At 46.8% G+C, this 25,259-nt stretch overlaps 1 protein-coding gene across 6 annotated transcripts in view; it reads left to right on the top strand.

Annotated features, from left to right (window-relative positions):
- The window catches only part of SFMBT2 (Scm like with four mbt domains 2), a 221,512-nt gene extending 197,340 nt beyond the window's left edge, over positions 1-24,172 (top strand). For all 6 annotated transcript variants that reach the window (XM_067030224.1, XM_059056565.2, XM_067030223.1 and 3 more), the window contains 5 exons: positions 5,787-5,962; positions 7,772-7,938; positions 8,298-8,561; positions 9,320-9,448; positions 19,042-24,172. In XM_067030224.1, coding sequence (XP_066886325.1) covers positions 5,787-5,962; positions 7,772-7,938; positions 8,298-8,561; positions 9,320-9,448; positions 19,042-19,182 — 877 coding nt within the window. In that variant the 3' untranslated portion in view covers positions 19,183-24,172. The remainder of the gene's footprint in view (positions 1-5,786; positions 5,963-7,771; positions 7,939-8,297; positions 8,562-9,319; positions 9,449-19,041) is intronic.
- Positions 24,173-25,259: the final 1,087 nt, after the last annotated feature.

The raw sequence follows: 25,259 nt of genomic DNA, 5'->3' as shown, positions 1-25,259 counted from the left end.
TAAGTGTTTTCAGTTCCGGAAAACCAGGGCTCTCAGCATTCTCTGCCTGCCACCTCGGAACTTGTGCTTCCTCTTTCTCACACGGCCCAGAGAAGTGGAAACCAACAGAAGCCTTGTTGTTCTGCAGTTCTGTGCACCCCACACAGAGTTCATTGTGTTAAATATTCAGAATAAAAGTGTACCGATGGGTTGTTTGATCCAAAGGGAAACATTTATGTAAAGAGAGGATTTCTCTTATCACTGTTACATGTTTTTCATTAACAGATCTTAATATCTGATACTATAGAGTTTATGCCAGATACAGTGTTCCTTACTCTGAGAAATGAGAGTTGACAGTTTTTAAAAACAGGAAGAACCAATACCTCTCTTTGGTTTGGGTTAATAGGCTGTGGGTGGACGTGTAGTTGGTCACTTATTTTACTTGGAAACAGGCTAATTGGAAAGGTAATGTTTGCTTTGCTTTAAGTTTCTTGAACTCTGAAATTGGGAACACCCCTTGGCCTGCTTTGCGAGAACTCAGTTGTTTAGCAGACAGATAGAAAAAGACCCATGTCTCAAGATAACTTTATGTTCAATAATAGTTTTGGTGGTTTGAGAGGGCTTTTAATATCCACTTAATGCTTTTCAAATGGAAGAGATCTTCACTGGTCCACTTCCTGTATAATGGTGTCAAAAGGTATCACGTAGCTGTAACATTTGGAAAATGATGCTGCTTCAACAGTGAACTACTTTTCAATGGCTAGGGCATACCTAAGCCCTCCCTTAGGGAAAGTGCCTGTCCTGTTTGTAGTGAAAATTAAAGAATATTAAATAACTTATATGACCAGTGGTATTTTCCTCCATGGTTAACTTACAACAGAACTGAGTACAGACGTGGAGAAATTCGCAGTTATTTGCATTCATTATTAGTTATCCACTCAGCCTTCCCTGTGTCTTTTTTGAGCATCTCTATAATTTTAGATTCAACAAAAGTCATGTATGGTCTAATGATACTCCACTAAAGCACAAAAGTTAAAGGGAATACGTGTAAATAAGGAGAGTTTTGGCTTGTTGGAAGGTGTTGTGTCAATGAAGGGTGACACCATACCTCACCCTTCCCTTCTTTCCCAAGAAATATTTAATTGAGCTTCACCTGTAGCCCAGAAAAAAATAAAACATGTTATTTTTCCAATCTAACATTCTGTATTTTTCTACTCTATATAAGCTGGAGATCATCAGCCACAGTAGAATACTTTGTTATAATGTTGATTCATTACTGGTAGTGGTGGCAAGGAAACCCGGGCAAGTATTTATAGAGAGAAACCCTCCTTACGTCTTGTTTTAAAATTTTTCTGTAGCATTCAGGACATCCAAAATACACCCAAGGATATGGAAATAGTAAGAGTGCAACAATCTTAAATTCCATTAAAATCTCTCCTGCTCCCTAAGCTAGCCAGAAACTCACTCCAGATTCCCAGGGTGACAAGGAGAGTTCATTTTGCACTGTTTGCACTCATTTTTCCGTTGCCAAGTTGATCAGAGCTTTTATGAAACCAGCCTGATACAATCAAAACAGACACAGCGCGACCCAGCCCTGCTGTATCGTAAAGGCAACGTATTACCTATTATATCAAACATGACAGCGCGTTCCTTAGCAGAATCTTACACAGCAACTTGTAATGAGAAAATGTGTGTCTGAACTGGATTTCAAGTGTCTGGATCACAGTAGCATCTTAAAGCAGCTGCTAACAATGACAGATTTACAGTCAGCGGGAATATCCCTTATAATACTACATGTTGAGTCACCTCTTTCCTTCTGATGTAAAACGACAGCGTTTTAGATCTTGATAACTTTGATGTTTTCATTGGTGCAAAAGGGAGGAGAGAGAGTTGACTTCTTCCCATTTGGCTGAAAGGCTAAGATGCTTTCTTTCGTGAATAAATTAACTCAGCGAGGGCGGAGACCTGAGTTTAAGGCATTCAGTTGTCTCGGTTGTGGTCCTTGAATTATAAAACCACAGAGAGTGTTCTCAGTAAGAAAGGGCATGAGATTCTTCTCTGTAGAGCTTTGGGAACGCTGTCACTTAGCATCTGGGAGTTCTGATTGTTTTTTTCCTCTTCTGAAAAGACCCATTTAGTTGAGAGGGTAGGGGTGACATTGACAAGGGTTGATCTGTAAATAGACGAAGAAACGAACACTGTCATCTACAGTCATCCCCCAGTGATTTTGCCTATTTAGCCAACAACCATACCTTTTATACTAGAACAAATTATTGAAATGTTTGAACACTGTATAAGAAGCCTATCATATAATGAGTCTTCAACATGGACTGAAAGGCAGAACCAGAAATAGCTTGTGCTGAAGGAAAAGGGGATGCCAGTATAGTTCACTTCAGCAGCTCTGGAAGAGGACATTGCTTCTTTCCCATGGATTGAAGTTACTAAATTGACCTACATTATTTAGAATTTCGGGAGGAGGAATTTAGGCTATACCTGGCTATACCTTAGGGGGATTTAAAAAAAAAAAAATCCAGTCCTGTGCTTTTAGAGACATTTACATGTGTTTTCCAACATGTTATAGAATCTTCCTGAGGGGGAAAAATTGTTAACTCTTGTTTGAATGGCTTTTGTGACAACCTTTATAAAAGCCAGGCGGAGGTTTAATAGATTTTCCCAGTCTTCTTTTGTTACAGTTATGCAGAATATTTAAAGTGGAAATATCCTGATGTAATTTTGAGTGAACTAGATTTCATGATCACTTAGGCAAAAGCAAGGAGATAAAGTCAAATCTTTACTTTTAGGTGAGTCATGTTCAGCTCTATGGAAATGATATTTTGGTTTCTTTTTTCATAAGCAGGGACAATTTTGTATGTGTTTTCATTTATTTTACCTTTTCGGGGGCATTTGTTTATGCCCATGCTTTATGAACAGTAAGATCTAATATTTGACTATCAAGGAGATTTATGTGAAAAAGGCTTCCCAAACTGAGAGACTTTTCACTGAAAAAAGATTTTGTTGGTGCATATGTTAATTTTTACTTTGCTCAGATTTGTGAAATTTGCTCTCGTGAAAACGTATGCTGTAAACATTACGTTAAGCAAGCGGGTAAACCCATTTCTGAAGAGAAGACTGAATTTCGGTGTGTAATAAATTCATCAGGTTATGGGCGTGGCGTTTCTGGGTCACACACAGACCAGTTTAGGATGTTCTGAATTAGAGGTTGTCTTTCATAAAATAAACGCCCACCCCATTTATCACACAGAGTTCCCATGACTTGAAATACAGGAATCAAGAAGGAAGAGAGAAATTTCTGAGGTTGGGTATCTTAAGACTGGAAACTAGTGTTGCACTGACTGTAGTTCTAGATTAAGAATCCGTGACCAGTGAAGTAAAAGCTTTGTTTTGAGGGAAGTCGGGGCCATCTCTTACTCTTTATTGCTAATGAGAAGAGTGATTTTTCTCACTGTGTGCCACGCATCCTTATTTCTGCAGTTATCGTCTGTTTTTTCCCCTTTTAATTCTTCCTTAAATATTTGAGGATGTGGATTCAGCTTGACAGACTGGGAGCCTTATTCTCCACTGTCATCATAGTCCTATCACAAGTAAATCTTGCATCACAAGATTTTTTTAAAAGGTCCTAGTATGGGTCATTTTGAAAGATGAATGATAGAACTTAGGCCAGATTGACGTCATTCTGCTTGGCCCAGCGTTGGTGTTTTCACTTCGCATTTCTTTGTGACTCAACATCCATTTTGACTTTTCTCAACTCTTAACTGAAAGAGAAGAGACCGTTTTCCCCAGAACTCTTGTTTGTCCATCTTCATCTGTCTGTCTCCACCCTGCCACGTGCACTCACATGTGGACATAAATCCCTACTTTGGCTGATAGGAAATTAATGGAAAGCTACCCACACTTCCTTATTGATGTCAGGGGGGAAACCCCTTCATCTACCCTCTTAGGTTAAGTGCCTGGGAGCCTGCAAACTAAACTGACAAACGACAGCCAAAAAAAAAAAAGAAAAAAAAAAAAGACCATTTCTTTCCTGGTGCAACGGATGTACACACAGAAGTGCTCTATGATGTGTAACTCAAAGGGACAGTTAGGGTTTGGAGCTTATACCTAAGTCATCCTTAACTTAGTTTGGGGGGGAAGGGGGTGGGGAGAGAAGGCCTCTGGGGAAGAACAAATAGGTTTCTTTGGGAAAGACAAATGGGTTTTTAGGAGAAAAACTGGGAGATAAGAAAGTTTGGAATAGTTTGTTTATGCAGGCAGGAGTGGCCTTTCTGTCTTCTTCAAGGCCATGAAACTCCTCCAAGAGGGGATTTATGGTAGGTTTATCCCTAGGATGAGAAGCACCCCCCAAAGAGGGGCTTCATGGCGATCCTCATTTCTCAGAGATTTCTGCCTTTAGTCAGATAATGGAAACTCCAAGAAAGCTGCATCTGCATCTGCTGAATCGTAAACGTCTTCCTCTTAAAAGAGTCTCTGTGTGCACTCCGAGACTCTGAGTGGGTCCCCACGTTCACAGCAGGGAGGCAATCCTTCCCGGTCCCGCCATCGTTCTCGGCCTTCCTGTACTGTTTCAAAGAGTGCTCTCAGTCAGCCCTGCAGTCACGCGGGTGGACAACCATTCTGGACCCAGAAAACCATTCCGTTTTTCACTTCCTGTATTCAATAAATTACACGAGATACTCAGCACTTGATTATGATATAAGCTTTGTGTTGGATGATCTTGCCCAGCCATAGGTTAATGTGAGTGTCCTGAGCACATTTAAGGTAGGCCAGGCTAAGCTATGATGTTCGGAAGGTTGGGTGTATTATATGCATTTCCGACTTAGGATATTTTCAACTTAAGGTGGGTTTATTGGGATGTAACCCCCATCGGAAGTCAAGGAAGATCTGCATACAGCTGTGTAAAGGAGCAGCTTGACACTGCTGATGTGGAACCTGACGAGGTCAGCCTTCCTTGGTGGTTCTTTCTCTCTCACTGTTGCTAAGTTTTCCAAAAATTAACACAAGTGCTCTCAGCCAGCGCTACCACTGCCTGCAGTTTTCCTGGAAAATAAATTATCGTTCAGGATTTCAACTTGAAAATTAGGGTGCACATCAAGGGCATAGTTTGATAGGCCCAGCTATTTTGATGTATTCTCATTTCAGTGGACTCTTCAGTTTAGTGAGATGTGAAGTAAATAAAGACATATGATCTGTTGCCAGCTGAGAAATTTATCATTATTTTGTACCAATGATAGTTTAAAAAAAACTGTATTGAAAGGTGACTCAAACTATTTCGAAGAGCTCACCTTTTCAGCCAGCATGGTTTACCTCATTATTAAATAGGCATTTGGATGAGGGCTGTAGTACTTACTTTTAAAACAGGAGTCCATCCAACCTGCTTTCCAGAAGATCTGGTTTCTAGTTTTTCGTTGGTGACTTCGTGCGGTTTTTCTTGGGGAGGAGAAAGTGTTTTCTTTCTCAAGGGTCATGAGCAACGAGTGACACTGTCTAGATTCCAGAAGCATTCTGGAGGGGTGTTCGATTACGTAGACCCCGGTGAGAATACGCCAACTGGGAATCTTTATATTGGGATCCTGTTTTAGCCTGGTCGCCACATACATTGCCCATGGCACTGGGCATTTCTTAAAAATATTTTTGTGAACTCCTAAGGAACAATGAAAACAAATGACAGAGAAACCACACACAACCTGCTTTGTTTTTAGGGAGTGAACGGGCCGCCTTGGAATCCACTGAACAAAATAGATCTGAGTAAGTGTGTGGTCTCTCCATCACTTTTTCTTCTTTGTTTCTAGGTATAGAGGCAAAACATACAGGGCCGTGGCCAAGATCGTCCGAACATCTGACCAAGTAGCGGATTTCTGCCGCCGTGTTTGTGCCAAGCTCGAATGCTGTCCAAATTTGTTCAGTCCTGTGCTGGTTTCTGAAAACTGCCCGGAGAACTGCTCCATTCACACCAAAACCAAATACAGTAAGTGCAAATCTGAAAAGAAACGTTGGTCTGTGGGCCTACCCGCAGACCATGTAGTCATGTAGTTGGTAGGCTGTTTTTTTGTTTGTTTGTTTATTTGTTTTTGTTTAAACACCTTTTGCATAGTTTTTTCTAGGAATTGCTGCTGGAGAATTCTTTAAGGTTTACTTAGTAGATACTTGTTTCTCTCCTAGAATAAGGAAGGGATGGGGATATGTCCAGCTCTGCTGCGACCGCACTCCAGGATGAGCTGCTTTTTGGTTCTCTCTAGGTGTCAGACACTAATGGATAAGTGTTTGTTCACACCCAAGAACCCCACGGCGTTTCTTGACAGTTTTATAAGTGCCATCTTTATGGACCAAAATTCAGGTGGAAGGTACTGGAAATAGACAGCTTTAGTCCCGAAAGAACCCTACACTAGTCGGTCATTTTGCATATAAGGAATTTGAGGTGTGGAGGCTGAGTGACTTTCCTCTAAGTACAGTGGTGTGGGGATGTGTGGACACGTGCTTCACTGCAGAGTGGGAAACAGCCGCTGTCATCCAGGAGCCGTGCATTTGGTATTTTCCTCTGTATGCCTCCAGCCATAGATAAAGATTCCTTTGGTGCATCTGGTTCTTTTATGGAATAATGGGAGTTCCATACGGAACAGTTGGGCCTTTGGCTAATGAGGAAGCATCTCAGTGTTGATCATAATTGAAAACTGGACCCATAATAGGTTTTAGTTAGTTGATTATACATGCAAATGATAAAATACATCAATCATTACTGAAAGTTGGTAAATAATTTTCTAACTATTGCTCTAGGGGTTAATACAGACATATAACTGTTACTGAGTTCAGAAGCAATGGGAGTCTCCACTGAGAGAGAAAAGAATAAAGTGTACAGTTATGTAGTAGGTAAGGAGCACTACTTGAAAAGACAGAAGGTGCCCCATTAATTGGGGCTGTGTGTTTGCCAGTTGGTCTTGGTCAGATGGCGAGATGGGGAAATCCTTCGTGACCAGGACCCTCCAAGAGGTGTTCACTGTGCTTGTTGATTCTTCAAGCTTCAGCCTCGGGGGCAGCTGTTGGAGCATCTCCAGTGGGAGTGGTTGCCACCACCACTGTGTTGGGTATTGGGGCAAGGAAGGGGAGCAGAGAGAAACTCCTGAGACAACCCTAAGCTTGCTTGGCTCACCTTCTGTCTTAGTCTGCTTGGGCCTCCGCAGCAAAGTCCCACAGACTGGGGGGCTTAAACAACAGACATTCATTTCTCCCAGCGTTGGAGGCTGGACGTCCAGATCGAGGTGTCGGCAGGGCTGGTTTCTCCTGGGGCCTCTCTCCTTGCCTGGCAGTCGGCCGCCTCCTCACTGTGTCTCTTCCTCATCCTGTCGGGATATCGGTCCTGTTGGGTCAGGGCCTCACCCTTATGACCTCATTAACCGTAATCACCTCCCTGAAGGCCCGTCTCCAGATGCAGTCACACTGGGGGTTAGGGCTTCTACAGTTGAATTTGCGAGGGGCTGTGCAGGTGGCGGATGACACTGTTCTGTCCGTATCACCTTGTAAACACGAGGGCACTGGGGACAGGTTTCCCCCCTGTGGAGCTGTTTTCTCAGAACTGTTACCTGAGGTGTAAATGGGATGTGAAGTTTTGATGGTCTCAAATGAAGGAATGATCTCTCTCTCACTTTCCCCCTCCCTCTCCTTTTACTTTTGCTTCTCTCCTCCCTCCGCCTTGCTCCTGTCTCTCCCCTCCCCATCCATGCATGCCCATGGGTGTAACCTCTTAATGAAGTGTTTAATCTCATCGTCTCTCTCCCTGTAGCTTATTATTACGGGAAGAGAAAGAAGATCGTTAAGCCCCCGATTGGAGAAAGCAGTGTTGAAAGCGGACACCCTAAACCGGCCAGACGCAGGAAACGACGAAAATCCATTTTTGTGCAGAAGAAACGGAGGTCCTCTACCGTGGGCTTTGCCGCGGGCTCCGGGGAGGTATGTTCCGCTCGGAAGCTTCCCACTTTCGATCGGGAAGCGCGGCCCTGGCTTTCCAGCCAAGGCCAGGTTGAAGTTTGATGCTAAATGGTGAGAATCATGAACTGCCAGAACCCCCCTCCTTATTTGTCGAACACAGACTTAACATTGCAGCGTCTCGACTGGGAAGGGGCTGCAGGTGGGACCCGGGGTGGGACCATGGGATCCATCTTCCGAGGCCTCCTTGGACAAATCTCATCAGGAGGGTGGCACCAGCACCTGGGCAAGAGAGGGTCTGGGGGTGGGAGTTGCGGGCCCCCTCCCCCGCCTTCCCGGAGGCCCCCTTCCCCACCGCCTCAGTGCATCTTCCGTCCTCCTAGGAAAGTGAAGAGGAGGATGCAGACGCCCTGGACGATGACACCGGGAGTGAGGAGACCGGCTCCGAGCTCCGTGATGACCAGACGGACACGTCCTCGGCCGAGGTACCCTCCGCCCGGCCCCGGAGGGCCGTGACCCTGAGGAACGGCTCGGAGCCCGAGCGCCGGGCGCCCTTGGAGAGGACGCGGAGGGGCCGGAGGGCCCAGGCCACCCCCAGCGCCGAGGGGGCCCCCGGGGGCCCGGCCTCCAGCCAGCAAGCAGCGGAGGTAAAGCTCAGGCCACTTCAGCTGGCCCGTCTGGTGTCCCCAGTGGGGCGGCACGGGACCTCACTTGGGGGACCCCTGTCTAAGTTAGACACTAGCAGCTGCCCCGGCCCTGTTGCTAAATCAGGGGCGGAAGGCTTGGTGAGTCCGCATCCCACAGAGCAGAACGGTGAACCTCAGGATGGGCTTCTGGGGGAAGTAATAGCACCTCTTTTTCTGGAAGGTTTAAAAACCACAGGGATTCTTGTCGGGAGAACAGACAGAATAAGTCCTCAAGGTCTCATTAAACACTAGGCTTTCCCTCCTTAGGAGACCTTGTGATGCTATAAAATGTGTAGTCGGGGTATCTGGTCTCCCCTGAGCCCACGTGTTACACGATCAGCTGGAAGGTTGCTGGCACCAGCGTCACACACGTAAACAGGGGCATAGTGGCCTCGCGTGCCTACACCGGCTCCTGCCCCGTCTCCTCGACCAGAGATCCCGCACTCAGCCCCAGAGCTCCTGAACTTGGGGGTCAACAGTGACCGTCACTGTGCCTTTTTTTTTAACCTCTAAAGATACACAAGTCTTTGGAGCAGAGTCGTAACCCAGACGAGTTGCTAAGAGCATCCCTGGCTACCGGCCGCCTCTGCACCTGTCCAGGTGCCTAGTGAGGAGGCCGCGAGTGGTCCAGAAAGCCCGGCTCCAGCCCTCAGGGTTCAGAGAGGGTCCCACCATCCGGGAAGTGATAAAACAGCCTCCTGCTTCCCTTCCCTCTGCAGGCAGTGAAGCAAGAGGAGGAGGAGAGGCTGGTCCTGGAGAGCAACCCCTTGGAGTGGTCGGTGACAGACGTGGTGAGGTTCATCAAGCTGACGGACTGTGCCCCCCTGGCCAAAATATTTCAGGAGCAGGTACGGGGTTCTGCTGTGCAGCAGCTGTTTTGGTTCTGAGCCTCTGGGTCTTCTGTGTCAGCTGGCTTCCTGGGGCTTGGCCACGGCAGGGTGTGGGAGGCTTCCTCGTCCCTGGGGGCAGGGGAGCAGGAGACCCGGGCTCCACGTGGGGTCCCACCTGCAGCTCCGTGGGGTCTCTTTGCCGTGCAGTGGAGACGGCAACTCCGGCCTCTACTAGGGCTTCTCGGATGCCCCTTGGTGAGGGCTGGGTCTTACGCAGCCTGGCCAGGCTGGAGGTCAGGGCTCCCAGCTCTACCTTGGCTGGCGGGTGGGGTGCACGTTGTCCCGTGGTGGAGCGGTTGTCGTCTGAAAGGCTTTTGTCTCCCCCAGTTCCCCCTTTCCAGTAGAGAGAACAGGCTTCCGTCGGCCCTCTTTTCATTTGTGCCCGTTGGCATTTCTGGGCTGCCAGCTTGTGTAACACTAAAGACATAGGAGGCCAACAAACAAAAGCTCAAAGAGCTGGCTACCGTGTCAGATCTGGAGTCCCACTGTCCCTGGCTGGTCTGCCTTCTTTTCTCCACCTTCCAGAGTCTTCTTATGTTTGTCTTATTTATAACATTCAGGGCTTTTACTTCTCGAGAGAAAGAGGGAAAAGTCTACTTGATCTTCCCAGAGGCAGAAGCCCTCGGGCTATTGCGTTTTATTTAATGCTGCTTTTGTCACTGTTTTCCTACTTCCTTCACTTCTTTCTTTGTAAATTATTTTAAAGCCTGTGGTGTGTTAGGTACTATGCTCAACTATGGATAAATGGGAGAACTGTTGATATAGTTTATGCCTTAAAATTTTTTAATCTAGCAGATGAAATGATGTGCCATAAGGAAGGAGGGTTTTTATCTATATTTTCCCTTAAGTTAGTATGGAAACAAATCCCCGCTCTAAATATCATCCACCTTGCACATTTCTCACTGGCCTCACATAGAAGGTTCAAGTGGAAGCCTGTCACTTGCTCTACGATGTTTGCTCAATTTGTTGACATTTCTTGCATTGTTGCACAGTGTAAGCAACGTTGCATTTCGCTAAAGTACTGTTTTCCATGTCATAAATTAATTATATGTCCATCTAGCATTTTTTTAGATCATACAAACCAATAGTCTAGAAAGAGGGTGATTCAAGCATTAAATCATTACGAAAACAAGAAAGGCCTCTGATTTCCCCTGTACCCAGTGAATTTCTCAGATTTTCTCCCAAGGCCACCAAAATGCAGTAAGGAATTGTAAAAAGCAAATTAATGTGGTTCCCAGCTCCTCCCAGAAGAGGGGAGTTCTCAGTGTTCCAGGGTTTCCACTGATGGACCATTAGCGTCTTCTGTAGACACCCAGTAAGTGCACTGAACGAGTGAATGGTGGCTGGAAGGCCAGGCCACCTCCCTTCTGTCTGACACCAACTGCACTCCCTCTCTGGACGACACTTAAAAGCAGACAAAAAGAAAAAGGTTTCTTGTCCGTAAAGAACGTGGTAATGAGCATGTCCCGTCATTTAAGCACACAGACAGGAAGGAAAGAGAATTGTGAGAAACGTGAGGACTCACATGATTTGGGGCTTGTTGAGAAACGGCATCTCGGTCTTGAAAACAAGAACAAAGCAGAAGGTTGAAATCCTGCTTAAAGCATTGCCCGATGCAGCATTTTTCCGATCTGGTATTTATTACCAGCAGCACCTCGAAAACAGCATCGCATTGGCATACGTGACGAGTGCTGATGACACAGATTTACCACGTGTTCCAGCCGGTCCTATGTTCATTCAGTCCGCACCCGCTGAGTGTCTGGTACAGACCTGGGAATATCCACGAGACAGATACAGAAGGTATCAGTCTGTTAGTGCAAGGTCTTGTTTTGAGACTCACGTGCCACTTTGAACTGACACATGTTTTGCAGTTGGGCCTCTCATGGGACAAAGAACAGAGGCTATTTGTGCTGTGAAGGGCAGACCAGCTCAGTGTTGATTCTTTGCATAAATATCTGGTAATAAGCAAGAAGGTGAAAACAAAGCTGATTTGTGAAAAAGGCTAAAATACTACTGATACTGAATCATCCTTATTTGGACTTTAATCCCTGTTTATAACAACATCTCGGGAAGTTTCGTGCCTTCCCAAGCCAAGGCATCTAAGAAGGAAGGATTCCCGACCCTTGGCCACTTCTAGGATCAACAAGGGGCATCTGCTCACATCACCTAAAAACGTGGCCTTACATACCTACTTATTTCTCTTATAGAAAGAAAAATAGGTAGAATTTAAACGATTATAGCCTTATTTCTATTTAAAGTTCTATGTTAGACCGTTTCATCTGTCACAGTAAAAGGCTGTTCCCGGCGGGGCTGCCTGAAGTCCGTGGGCACCTGAGCGTGTATTTTGTTCAACCAGGCCTTTAATTACTAATTTGTTCTATCACCTTTGAGCCCAAACACCACAGCTCTGATTTGATGGGGCCTCCAGTGGGTCACTCCAGGCGTCGTATGAGTATTTAGAGGAATGGGGAGGAGCTGGGGGTTTATCCACCAGCACGTGAGAGAAATCACAGCGCGTGGGGGTCACAGCTACGCGCCCGCGCCTTCACTCCCTGGATTCCGAGTCGTAAATTCAGAGACTACCATAATCACCAGGAGCATTTACAAAAATTATAAACTTCCCGTTACCAGAATATATGCTTTTTAACTCTGAAATGTTATAGTAACTGCTTAAAAAATCTATACTTTATAATTTCATGCTGCAAATATGTACATTATACAGGGAAACTCCACACGTCTATAAAAAACAGGAAAGTCTTAAATAAAATTTTGCCTATTCATTCACCTTTTGTGAATCAGAGCCATGCAATAAGCAAACTACCCAAATTCGTGGTTTACTTGTAATAAAGAAATTCCAAGATAGTTTCAGGTGTAAACCACATTTAGACTAATTCCCTCCTCTTTCTACTTCTGTAAGCCCTGAATATCCCCTTGAAGGAACCACCAACTCCTAAACTGACCTCTGTATCAAAATAAATGTGATTTTCCCACGTACTAAGTATAACTTTTATGTTTTGTATTTTATCTTATTTCATTTCTTAAAAATGAGTAGTCCATTTATGGTAGTTCTATATTTAACCTAACAAGTGATTTGCCAGCCATTCTGAATTATACGGGAGCATATTTCTAAAACTTAAATCAACTGTGAGGTCTGTAACTACATGATCAGTGAAAAAAAATAACTTCTTTGGAACCAAAACAAAAGCTACGATGAGAGGGATTATAAGGTGGGTTCCCCCCGCCCCCTCAAATTTTCACTCCTTAAAGTGGTGACTTGCATGATTTCACTCCGGTAGCTGGAATTTAGCTCATTATTTCTCACAACTAATTTGCTAAGTTAATTCTACAGAACTCAAACTACAGTTTGCTGGTCCTTCTATAACTTGCACACCTTTATAGATTAAAAAAAAAAAAAAAAAAACCCAAAACCTAATGATGTAATCAGCAGGTGGAATTTTCTTGCTAATTTTGTTTAACTCTCCCTTTAAATACACCATTCTTATTTCTAGTTAAACCACATTTTTAGATGGCCAGCCTGGCATCTGACAGACAAATACCTCTCTGCCTTTGTAAAAAAAAATGCTGAGTACCCCTGAGCTGTATCCATTTTTGCATTCTCATCCAAAGTTTCCAAAGCAGAGGGCTGAAATATATCCATTGTAATAAAGGGCAGATGAGTTCTCCATGCCGGGAACCCCAGTTCTAGGAAGTTGGAGGAAGCTCACAGATGCCCCAGCCTGTGTTCTCCTTGCCTTAAATGCCATTTCAAATCTCCCATCGCTCTTCCAAGGATCAGCCGTCATCCGAGCACCTAAGTGTGTGCTGGCGGCGCCGTGGGCGTGGATGGGAGGTCATGACCTTCTGATGCTCGGGTTTCTCCAAGTCAGAGGAGGTGGATCATTGAGAAAGCCCTTGATTTCCTGTTAGCCGGTGATGTGTAAGATCTCTCCTCATCTCAACAAGAATTTACAGATAACCTATGTGCAAGGCACTCTATTAAAAGCTGCGTGAAGACAAAGGTGGGTAAGATGCTTGCAATTCTAAATGCTTCCGATCGACTGGGGACAACAGACACATAAGCAGCTGGCAGCGGCACACAAGAGACTGGAACAGTGTCATCGTCGGTGCAGGAGAGGACGCAGCTGTAGGCAGAGAAATCTGGGAAGATATAGCCTAGAATCGGGCCGTAGAAGGTGATGCCGACTGCGGGAGTGAGGCCGGGTCAGCTGAGCCAGAGCACACACGAGGGGTCTTTGCAGGAAGGTGAGGGAGGTGGGCTTACAGCTGAGGTCCCCGGAGCAGCTGCTAGCTGCGAGGTTAGAGAGCAGGGCCGTGGTCCGCGTGGCTGACGGTCAGTCATGCTACCTGTCCAAACAACGTGTTTTCCCAAAAAGTGTCCCGGGAAAGAGCCCTGATTCTTTATTCCAACTTTGTAAAAGTAATTTGGCAGTTTTCGCACTTAATCTTGAGGCCCCGCTTTATCTCAGGCATATTTTACGACACCTCATCATTTTGGGAATCCTTGCGTGTCCGTTGTGCGCTTCTGAACGCTGCCCCAGACACTTGCAAACGCATCTCGTGTTTCTCGAAGTCACTGTCACTCTTCCGATGAGCTTGGAATGTGATAGCAGCGGCCACCCTGGTGCTGACTGGTGCACAATTAATTATAGGACCGCGGGACCAAGCACATCTGTCCCAACAGGCAGGAGGTCAGAGTTCGGGGAGTCATTTATGGAAGTGGATCAGAGCCCGTGCGTATGTAAACTGGCGTGCCTTTGTGGTTGATTTAAGGTGCTGTGGATCCCCCGGGGTCAACACTTGGGCCGTATGGGAAGGAATCCCTCCCTGGTCCTCACAGCTCCATAAACACTGCATTTACTCCCACTCTCTGCCCTGGAAAAGACAAACTGAAGGGCCATCTTCGAGTTTCTATTTGGGGATTTGGAGACCCCCCACCACTGGATGTGAGATTTTATTTTGAGGCTATATGCGGCTCAGTCAGTTCACTGTCATCGTCCTCATTTCTTCCCATAAGAGAGTAGGGAGTCCTCGGGAGCTGAGGACTTGACTTAAAGGAGCTACTCTTGGTCCCTGTCAGCCTGCTCGAGGCACCTCGCAGGAAGCGCTAGGGGGGTGGTGCATTCTGGTACATTCCAGCTCACCCGACAGACGGCACAGCTCTCCCTGCAGGAGCCTCATGACACTGCTTGTGGTGTCTGTGCTATAGACTGAATGTCCATGTCTCCCTCAAGACCCATATGTAGAAATCCTAACCCCCAGTGTGATGGTATTTGGAGGTGAGTCTTTTGGGAGGTCATGAGGGTGAGGCCCTCACGATGGGATCAGTGTCCTTATCAAAGAGACCTCAGACAGCTTCCTCCCTGCTGTGTGGACACCGCGAGAAGTCTATGAACCTGGAAGCAGGTCCTCACCAGACACCCCACTGAATCTACTTGATCTTAGACTTGCAGCCTCCAGAACTGTAAGAAGTCCATGTTGGTTGTGTATAAGCTACCATCCCATGGTGTTCTTTAATAGCAGCTGGAAAAGACTAAGTTAGCCCAAGAATACCCTGTTCTTTCTCCTCCACTTCTGTTCACCTTCCAAATTCTCTCTTACCCTCGCCTTTATTTAAAAAAACTTTTATTGAGGTACAGTTGACGCAATATTGTATAAGTTTCAGGTGTACAACTAGTGATTCACAATTTTTAAAGGTTATATTGCATTTCTAGTTATTTCAAAATATTGGCTATTAGGGGGCTCTTAATCCCCACCCCTATCTTGCTCCTCCACCTCCTTTTCTCCATCTTTTACCCTTTTCTTTTACCCTTCTGTTGACTTTTAAGTTTACTGAGGCCAATTCTTCCCATATATTTATTCAGCAAATGTTTAATGAGCACCTATTATGTGCCCGGCAGGCATTTTTCTAGGTGCTGAGGATAGAGCAGGGAAAAACAAAACCCCATGCCCACATTGATATGCCTTATCGCAAGGCAGTTAAACGTGAGGCCACCCTGGTTCCCCCAGCCGGGGCAAGCGTCCCAGGGCCCATCTCTGTCTCTGGGTATCCTTCCAAATTTGCCGTTGGTAGCTACTTGCGCAGGTGTTTCTGCTCCCCGGCTGCAGAAGGAGGAAGCCAAGTCCCACTCATTTTGTATCTCCCACATCTCCTTTGGGGTCTGACATATGAATAATTTAATAAATATTTGGCAAAGACATGAAAACAGCTTTAAAAGGCTTATAACACCTCCCCCAAAATTAAGATCCATGAATTTAGGAGGGCATTCCTTCCCTTTCCTTGGCCGTGGTGTGTCAGGAAAGTGTAGAAACTTTCACTTCAGAAAGAAAACCAGTGAGAAATACCGGTTCACATCAGAGATGTAGATGCACTGAAATGCTTTTATTGAGAACTTGTTTGTGCATACAGAAGAGTACATGTACTGTTTGTACATATGGGGCCTATTAATAAAAGGCACACCCATGAAAGCCGCTAACCCAAGGAAGAATCAGGAACTTTGCAACATGGCTGCATCTACCAAGGCCCTCCTTCCTCTCACACTCCCCTTTATTTCCACTGGCAGTTCATACTATCCTGAATTTTGTGTTTATTGTGCTCGTTTGATTTCCAAAATGTTTCCCAGAGTAGCATATGAATGTACCTTTCTACTCGTCATGTAGAGGCTTCTGTGCCAACACTTAATATTGTCAGACTTCTTAACTTTTGTGGGTATAGAATTATATTGTAGTGTGGGCTTAATTTGCACTTCCCTGATTCCTGATAAGGTTAAGCATCTTTTCTTAAATTTTTCACCATTTTTGTTTCATCTGTGAAATACCTACTCATGGCTTTTGCCTAATTTTTAAAAATAGTTTATCTTCTTTTTATTGATTTGTAGTAGCTCCTTCTGTATTCTGGATACTGCTGCCATCCTTTGTCAGTTGTTTACATAGCAGGCTTTTTCCCCCCGGTTTGTGGTTGGTTTATCTGCTTTACAGTAAACTTTAATACATCCGACGGGAAGCATCCGAGTTCTGGCCGACGCGCTCTCTCAGCGGACTCAGTTTGCCACCTCCTAATAAAGGTCCTTGGCTTCAGCCTCTCATCCCTTCCCCACCCTGCCGCCTAATTCATTCTGATAACCTGTGGCCAATATTAGGTTGCAGACACACCTGATAAAGTCACTTATCTGCTTAACGTCCTTTGGTGACTTCTTATCACACATCTCCAGAATAAGTCCCCAGTTCCTGTCTGGGCCCATCTCAATGCTGCCTTCAGTGTCTCCCCGCGCTCCTTGAATTCCATGCACTGATGAACCACTTGTGTTCCCTGAGTCCATCCTCGCCTTAATACTTCCCACTGTTCCCCTAGGTCTGGCTACCTCATCGTCTAATCTCTGAAGCCTTCCTCGACTCCTGTAAGATCGGCTCCGTAGCCTGGCCTGATGGGGCCTGTAGCGCTACGTCCATACATGAAGTACCCTATATCATAGGGGTCTGCTTATTTGTCTACCTCCCTTAAGATTCCTGGCGTCTCCACGGCAGGAGTCTTTGTTTTGTTCAGTGTGACGCACCCAGAGGCCTTCAGAGTGCCTGGCACCTAGTAGGTGCTCAATAAATGCCCATTGAGTGATTAAGTCAGTGACATCCTCCACTCAACGTTGTGCATGCATATGGCAGCCACCTTCACTGAAACTGACTGTGGAGAGTTATACAAATATTTTAGGGGTGATTTTCAATTGTAACTAATCTGTGTGTCCAAGGCTAGCCGTCACAACCCGGTGCAGATGTGAAGAGCTGAGCTACAATTTTCCCCCCAGAGTTTAATTTCAGAAAACCATGATCGTAGTTCCACCGCTGTCTCTCACCAGCTATGTGATCTTAATTAGATCAGCCAGTGTTGCTGGCCTGCCCTCTCCAGCTCTAGTTTCGATAGAATATATGTGGATTTGGCTCTGAAAGTGGACTCAGCTAACAGGCCCCAGGCCACGGGGTACCGTTATTTGCTTCGTGGTCTTATAGGTAGCATGTGAAAAGAACTTAAACTAACGTGTAAAGGCACATGTAAAGGGAAAAAAGATATAGCATCAGAAATTCATTGACAGTTTTATGAGTTTATCTCCTGCTTTCAGGGCGTACTCAAGGCCGCTCTGCTCACTTTGTGGTTTGACGAGGTCAAGTTTGAGTCTCGTTTGAGACATGGCTTATAGTCACACACATCACAGCCAGTGCTTGTCCGTAATTTAACAATAATAAATGGCATTTGCATTCATGCTTTTTAAGTTCTTTATTGCTTCCATACGTCTTAGGAGATAATAGTGCATCAAGGTGGCTTTCAAAACCGATCAAATGATAAATGTTGCTTATCCTTAACATTAGTCTTCGAAGGCAAGACTGACAGTTATACCCATTTGGGGTTTTTTTGCTTTAGTTGCTTTCAGGACAGCTAAATAAACCGTTAATTTAAGAAAAAAGCTGCCTCTGTGAAACTCACCGACAGGTGGTCTCTGAGATACCTGCCCGCGTCGATGGTGTGGCTGCTGCGTCTCTGGCGCATGGCAGCCCTGGGGCCCTGCTTCTCCGCGTGGCGGAGAGCCTGGTGTGTGTGCCGACTTCAGTGTCTGCTCCCGTTCCACCACGACCTTTATCATTAACTCGGACCTGCAGGCTCTTGGGCCCTCATTTATTTCCTCCAGAACATGAAGCCTGGGTGAACAGGAAGAGGGGGTTGCCTTGACACTCAGTAACCCAGTCGAAGGATGTCTAGATAAATAAACCCGATTCTTACAGGAAGCAAGCTGGTGAAGAGGCAAAGCCCACTGGGGTGATTGTAAAGCCTTGGGCTGAGCCTTTGTGCCCTTTCTTTCTACAGTGAATGCAGTTTCACGGTGATTGAGTGAATGTCTCCATCGTGGGGACCCCTGGGTATGGATGCAGAAGGGCTGAGTAAGATAGCACAGGCAGTAGACCTCAGACCCCTCATTCTGGGTGACACAGGTTGTAAATGCGGGGGGCCGGGGGTGTGTGTGCACGTGCACACACACACGTGTCCAAGAACATGTGTTCTCCTCTGTGGAAGGTCGTGCTGTGTCATCCTCTCACCCCTTCCGATGGTAAGCTGTCAGGGCTGGGCAGGGAAGAGGGGACGTTTCTCTTGTTCCTGGAGAGCCCTTTGCAGGGCTCGGATAGTCACAGCAGAGCAGAGAGAGAACACCAAAGCCCAGGAAGGACTGGATCTGGGGGCCTGGGGCTTACCAGCGAGAGGCGATGAGCTTAGGGAGAGCCCAGTCCAGCTCTGCATCCCCTCCAGCCCAGGCTGGTGAATTTCACAGCAGCCACTGTTATCCTAGCAGAAAGATTTTATTAGCCAAGAGATCAGGCAGCCATCAAGGCAAGTCGCCGTCTCGGCCCGTGCTCTGCAGGCTCAGAGAGATCGAGAGCCGCCCCCAGGCCCTGGGCCCGGGATGAAGCCCGCCGTGGCTCCCGTGTTCCCCACCCCCAACCCCGCGTACCCTGTCCCGCCTGGGCTCTAACCCGGCTTTGTCTCCTGGCAGGATATCGACGGCCAGGCCCTCCTGTTGCTGACGCTCCCCACGGTGCAGGAGTGCATGGAGCTGAAGCTGGGCCCCGCCATCAAGCTGTGCCATCAGATCGAGAGGGTCAAGGTGGCTTTCTATGCCCAGTACGCCAACTGACCCCGCCCACTCCGCCCGCCGTCCCGGTGATGCAGCGTCTCGTGTCTGGAAAGGTTTCCGGGACTGGAACTTCCGTTTTCCAGGGATGCGTGAGGTGGTGCACATGCTGTGTCCCCACGAGGCAAGAAGCACGGGGGCCTCCTCTGCCCACCAGCCTGCGCGAGGTTTCCATGTTTCCAGAGCATCCCGGGCCCTGCAGCAGTGGCTCCCGGAGGGTGTGAATTTAAGCTCGTACCCTGCAGATGTGGACATGCATCTCTGCAGACCACGCCCCCGCCTTTCTCCCACCCCAAACCAGGCAGCTTCCTCGGAACAAGGTTTCCTAAACCAAGGCCCTCACTTCTTTGAAAACGAAGGCGCAGGTGATGTCTTTTAGGTTGTGACCCAGGAGGAGGCCTTGCAGACGGCTTTAGTGTGATTCTTCCCAGGCACGTCCGTCCATAGATGCTTCTTTCAGGTCGACGCGCGTGTAGCTGTCACTGCAGTTTGATCTGGTGGTGACTCATTTCTCACGCACAGCTCTAGGCGATGTTTCAGGATGGCAGTTAGCAGAAGAGGGACTCCGCCTGGGCAGAGAAGGAAGGTCATGACAGGGTGTCATGACCGGGAGATGGGCGTCCAGGAGGTCTGCAGGGAGGAGGTGTGCTTGCAGCCTTGTACGGTACCTCAGATTTCCGACGTGCTCATTTAACTGTGACCAGGTCAGGGAGGGTCTCGTCTAGTCTCTTGGGGCATCTTGAATTATGTATTGAAGGCAGAGCTTCATTCCAGAGAGCAAGAGCGGGGAGGGGCTTCCCTGGTGGCGCAGTGGTTGAGAATCCGCCTGCCGATGCAGGGGACACGGGTTCGTGCCCCGGTCCGGGAAGATCCCACGTGCCGCGGAGCGGCTGGGCCCGTGAGCCATGGCCGCTGAGCCTGTGCGTCCGGAGCCTGTGCTCCGCAACGGGAGAGGCCACAACAGTGAGAGGCCCGCGTACCGCAAAAAAAAAAAAAAAAAAAAAAAAAAAAAGCGGGGAAAAGACCCGAGGGAAGCTGTTGATCCAACAGCTCCTTCCCTCGGGGGGACACTGCACTGGGTCTCCCGAGGAGGTTCCTGCCAAGCCCCGCCCTGCTCAGTCACCCCTGCCCCTGCACACGCCTCTACCACAGGCCGATGAGGGGCCCTGGCCCTGGAGGCAGCCCCACGTTCTCCTGGCTTGGCCATTGACTGACCCCGTCATCTGGGCTGACTTTGAATCACCCTGGACCTCCTTCCGCTAGAGTAACAGCTTTGAACTCTTAGGCATGTGGCACTGACACATGTGCCCCTGTCCCCATCCTGTTCCTGCTGTCAGGGAAGAGTCCACATCGGCCAAAGCGAGAGTGTGTAATTCCTGCAGCTCACTCCGGCTCTGGTTTGCTTTAGGACACTTCTTGGCTGTTTTCATTAAGTGGGGCCAGTCATTTGTAGAGAGATCTGTGGCTCCGGGGACCAGCTGGTCTTTTGTACCAGGTGCTTCGTCTGTGTGCACCCTGGACGGATCCAGTATGTTCTTTGAAGCCCAAACGGACCACTGTATCCTGTGCTGGTTGTTGCCCAAATGCCCTTTTAAACGTGTGTGAGGAAGCTCGGGCTCCACGTTGCCCAGGAGAAGTGGGTGCTGCATACCCTTCTCTTCCTTTATGAGCGTAATTACCTTGACCTCTTCTCTTTGACGAGAGCGTCAGCAGTCCCAGGAATAGTATCGTGGGTTGACTGACAAGCTGCTCATGTTCTGCCACATACGAGGGCTGGTTACCTGTCAGATTTCGAGAGGCTCCGTCACTAAGGCTAACCTTTGTCAACGTTCTGTCACCGTTACCGATGAAAAGAGAAAACATATCTTTAGTGGTTGAGACTGTCGTCGCCCCTGTAGCTGATCCTAAGTCAAGTTGAAACGTTTGGCAGTGGCCTTGCCTGGTGGCCTCTGCTGGGAGGCCCAGTGCCTGGCCTGTGCAGGTGGGCAGAGTCCGTGAGGATCCCAGCCTGGCCCGCGGTCCCACTTCTCTCTTTGGTTCCCCGCCGCCGCCTCCTCAGCCATGTGCTTTTGGCCTTAAACTTGAGCCCAGCCCCACGGAGTTGAACTCCGTCAGCCAGTTGGAAAGGGCGTGCTTTTCCTGGTGTGGGGCATTCTCCCGTCGCGGACACGTTTGTGATCCTTCACCGTGGCCTCTTCGAGCTGAGTTCTTCCTGTTGCACGTGGGACGGGAATGAAGGGATGTGTGAGGGCTGCAGCCTCCTTTGAGAGTGAATGGCACCTTCTCGTGCCCGTTCCAGGAATGGCCCAGAGGGGAGGATGCTGTGTGGGAATAAGTGGATCTCCGGGGGGGGGATGGGGAGGGAGTCCCTGGCGCCCACCCAGAGGAACTGGAGGCCTCCCGCCCGGCAGCCTGGGGGGAGATGCGGCCACCACTGCTGGGGAGGCATCCTCTTCCCGAGGGGCCAGATGCCCAGAACTCTCCTTGACGTCGGTCTCTTTGTGGGATCCGCCCTGTCAACCCCATGCGCGCTGCGTGTGCCTGGCGGCCGAGGCAGAGGACGCCCGGCTCTGGGGCAAGCGTCCTAAAGGCTGTCTGCGTGCCATCTCCCTGCCCTGCTGCGTGCGAGCCAGGAAACATTTTAGGGGCAGGAAGATGCTTTTGCTCGGACGGTTGCCGACGTTGCTGTCCAATTCAGATTCCTTGGGGACTTCCGTGATGGGGGGGGGGGTCTGTGCTTCTTCACATCAGCAGGACTTGGGCTGCAGAAGTGTCAGGTGGTGTTCCTTTCTCTGGAGGATTCACCTCTCACCAGCTTCTGCCTTAGAGAAAGGGCCAGTTTTCAAGGAACGTTTTACAGTGTTGTTACTCTGCCTTCGTCCCTTATGGCGGGAAGAGTTGCTCTCACACCTGCAGCCCCCAATGCACCCCAGCCCCTGAGATAAACGTTTCTTGGTTGAAACACTCCAGCTGGCAATGCCTCCTCCCCTCTTCTTCATCCCCAGATGCTCCCGTCTCCCCGCTGTCTCTCTGACAGTGCTTTGGGGTCAGAGTCCTCTCCTCTGTGTACCTGCGTCCGGCATACACCGGGTTGCTCATTACCTCTGGGAACGGCCCGAGAACTGTGTTCCCCTTCCCGGCCGAGCAGACCCTGCAGTCTGTATGTACAGTGTGTATCACTTGAAAAGCAGAAATGCCACCTCATCGCTAAGGCTGAGAGTCCATCACTGAGTCCCGCCCTAAAACTAATGGAGCTTGTATCGACCTCTGACCTCTTGACCGCTTTGGTCCTGTGTTAGGAAAATATCCCGTCCACAAAAATACAAACGTAGAAAGGCCACCATTCCGGAAGAACTTCTTCGCTTTAAAAAGAAAAATAGCAAGAGCAAAAATCCAGTTTCCTTCACCACAGAGTTGCATAGCATGGAGAAATCCATCACTTTGAAAATTAGGTTCATTTGATCAAAGTTTGACTCAGAGTGCTTGAGCTGTACAGCTATTAGGTTGCTTTGCCTTATTTGATCATAATTGAAGGATGATTTCTTGTGTTTGCTTTGATTTGTTACTCAATAAATTAAAATGACTCAGGCCTTTCACTGCCCCCTTTGCCCCACAATGAAGTCTCTGGAAGGTTGATTTGGATCGGCCTTTGAAGATTGGTCTCAGTTTCCTTAATTTGTGTCACAGAATCTTGAGAGTTGTTACCAGGCAATTTCTGAGATTTGCCTTTTATCTTAAATCAAACGCCCCTTTCTAAGGGCTGTTCTCCCTTCTTTTTGGAAGCGTTAGGGGTTTCATACTTCTTTTGTCAAACGCCCGTTTGTATTTATTTCTGTAGATAGAACTATGAAAACAGTAGTGTTAAGTCTTTGTGGTTTGAACATCCTTGTTGCTTTTTTGGTTAAGATGGTGAATCTAGGCTCCAAGTCCTACACTATTCTGTCTTTAGAAAGCTGTGGCCAAGCGTACAATTATTTGAAGGGAAAAAATAGTAAATTTTAAGGTATCTGTAGTTTTTAGGGAAAAAGTAATCGTTGGGGAGACATAATACTGCCCTCGTCTCTCTGGTGCAGTAACTAAATAGCAAGGGAGGCTCTATTGGCAACAATTACACCGTAATGATTCTCTTTTTCCTTCCCTTGTTTTTTTTCTGTTAAAGAATTTTCTGGAAATTGCTTTACTCACTTCAACTTAGTTGAGTTTTTACGTTGGGCGACTCTCATAGCTTTTATCACTAGAGTTGATTTATATGTATCCCAAACACGATGTGGTAAGATCCAACTGTGCTATTTTTGACCCACTTAATTCACCTAAAAATTCTAAGTGTTAACACCTGATGCTGCCTTGGGTTTTGGTTAAGAAAAGAATCTGTGGTTTAGATGATCGGTAATAATACGATTTCCTGAGCTGCAGACTTTCCATTTTCTTGGTTTTGTTTAAAAAAGGTTAGGATACGGTACCAGGGAGTCCCAGTAGGTCAAGACCTACATCACCAGGCAGAGTGGGTACTTCATGTGGACCGAAGAGATGTGTTGCAGAAAAAGTAAAGTTCTAACAAGCGTTTGCTGAAAATCGCTTTACGATGGGCAATTGGAGACAAAAGTTTTTAAATGACAGAAAAAAACCCATCTCATTTGTTGTTCAAAATGGGAGCCAGCATGATATCTAGAAGTATAAACTACCCTTAGTTGTGAACGTCGAAAGCCCTTTTACTGCTTTGCATTCCAGTTTGAATAGTTTGTATTGGAATTTGATTCATATCTTGTGTATGTTTTGGTGCATAAAAGGGAAAAGTTGGTGTTTTTACTTTCGATATTTGCAGGACAAAGGGCATGTCATGGTTTTCTGTAAGATTGTATTCTGTATATATGTTTTCATGTAAATAAATGAAAATCTATATCAGAGTTATATTTTAATTTTTATTCTAAATGAAAAACCCTTTTTACTTGAAAAAATTGTAAGCCACGTTGTTAATAAAGTGAGAATAAATTCTATGGTGGTGTTTGTGTCTTTATGTGGGAAGTTATTAAATATTGTTTTTAAGTTTGCATTAAGATTTTTTTTTTTTTCTCACCATGCACTGAAGCAAATGTTTATAGGGTTTTAATAACCATGGCTCTCAAAATCCTATGTTACCTTTCAAGGTCACCTGCTAGCTCTGGACCCTTTTACTCAGGAACTTGGGTTTATTCTTTTTATTAAAACATTACTATACATCCTCACGATCGCCTCTAGCCTTCCCATTTTCCATTACTTTAGTCATTTTATGATTACCTGGTGCATTAGTAGAAACACGCCTTTATGTCTATGAGAACGATAAGTAAACAGCCATATTTACATTTTTCATTGCCCCTGAAGTGTCACAAATAGGTCTCAGGCATCCGAGTTGGAAGAGGAAGAGATATCTCTGCATCCATCCTGCAGTTTCTGTCACCAAATTAGGATGCTCCTTTCCCCTTCCCCACTGCTGCTTCTGGTAGCATCACCGAGGGACAGATAAGGTGAGGGGAATAAGGGGCATTTAGGGAAGGGAGGTGGGGAACTTCCTTCCAACCACAGACCATCTCCAGCATCTTACTTCGCTTTAAACATTTTCTTTTGCCCTGCTGGCAGTCAAGTTCTGCATATAGATTTCTTTTGTTGGGTTTTTAATTATGGGAGCTTTGCCTCCTAGTAAAGATTTAATAACAAAACAAAGCCTACAAGAGCAGACAAGAGCGGGAAGCATATTGTTCATTTTCTCAAAATATTCTAGAAGCATCTAGGGCAGGATTATGCGGCCAAGTACATATGATCATCATATTTCTACTTGTGATGAAGACCTTTGACAACAAATCTAAAGAGTAAATTTATAATCAAGTGAAAGCCGAACACTTTTCCAGACTTCTAAATTGAATGAATTAAGGCAAAACAGTATCTACATTTCTCTCCACGTTGCCCCCGAAAACCTATTTCTAATTCTTCCGCCATCTCACAAGGCTGTTCACAGCTCCCAGTTCACTAGAAGCTGCTTCGCCTTTGAGCTGGCTCCTGGCGGTGCTGCTACTTTATTCCAAGCCTCTGGGACAGCACCCTGCTTA

The sequence above is a fragment of the Kogia breviceps genome, chromosome 3, assembly GCF_026419965.1.
Source record: "Kogia breviceps isolate mKogBre1 chromosome 3, mKogBre1 haplotype 1, whole genome shotgun sequence".
In the NCBI taxonomy this organism is placed as follows: Eukaryota; Metazoa; Chordata; class Mammalia; order Artiodactyla; family Physeteridae; genus Kogia; species Kogia breviceps.
Note: the sequence above shows the minus strand (reverse complement) of the source record. Positions and strands in the feature narration are given on the sequence as shown.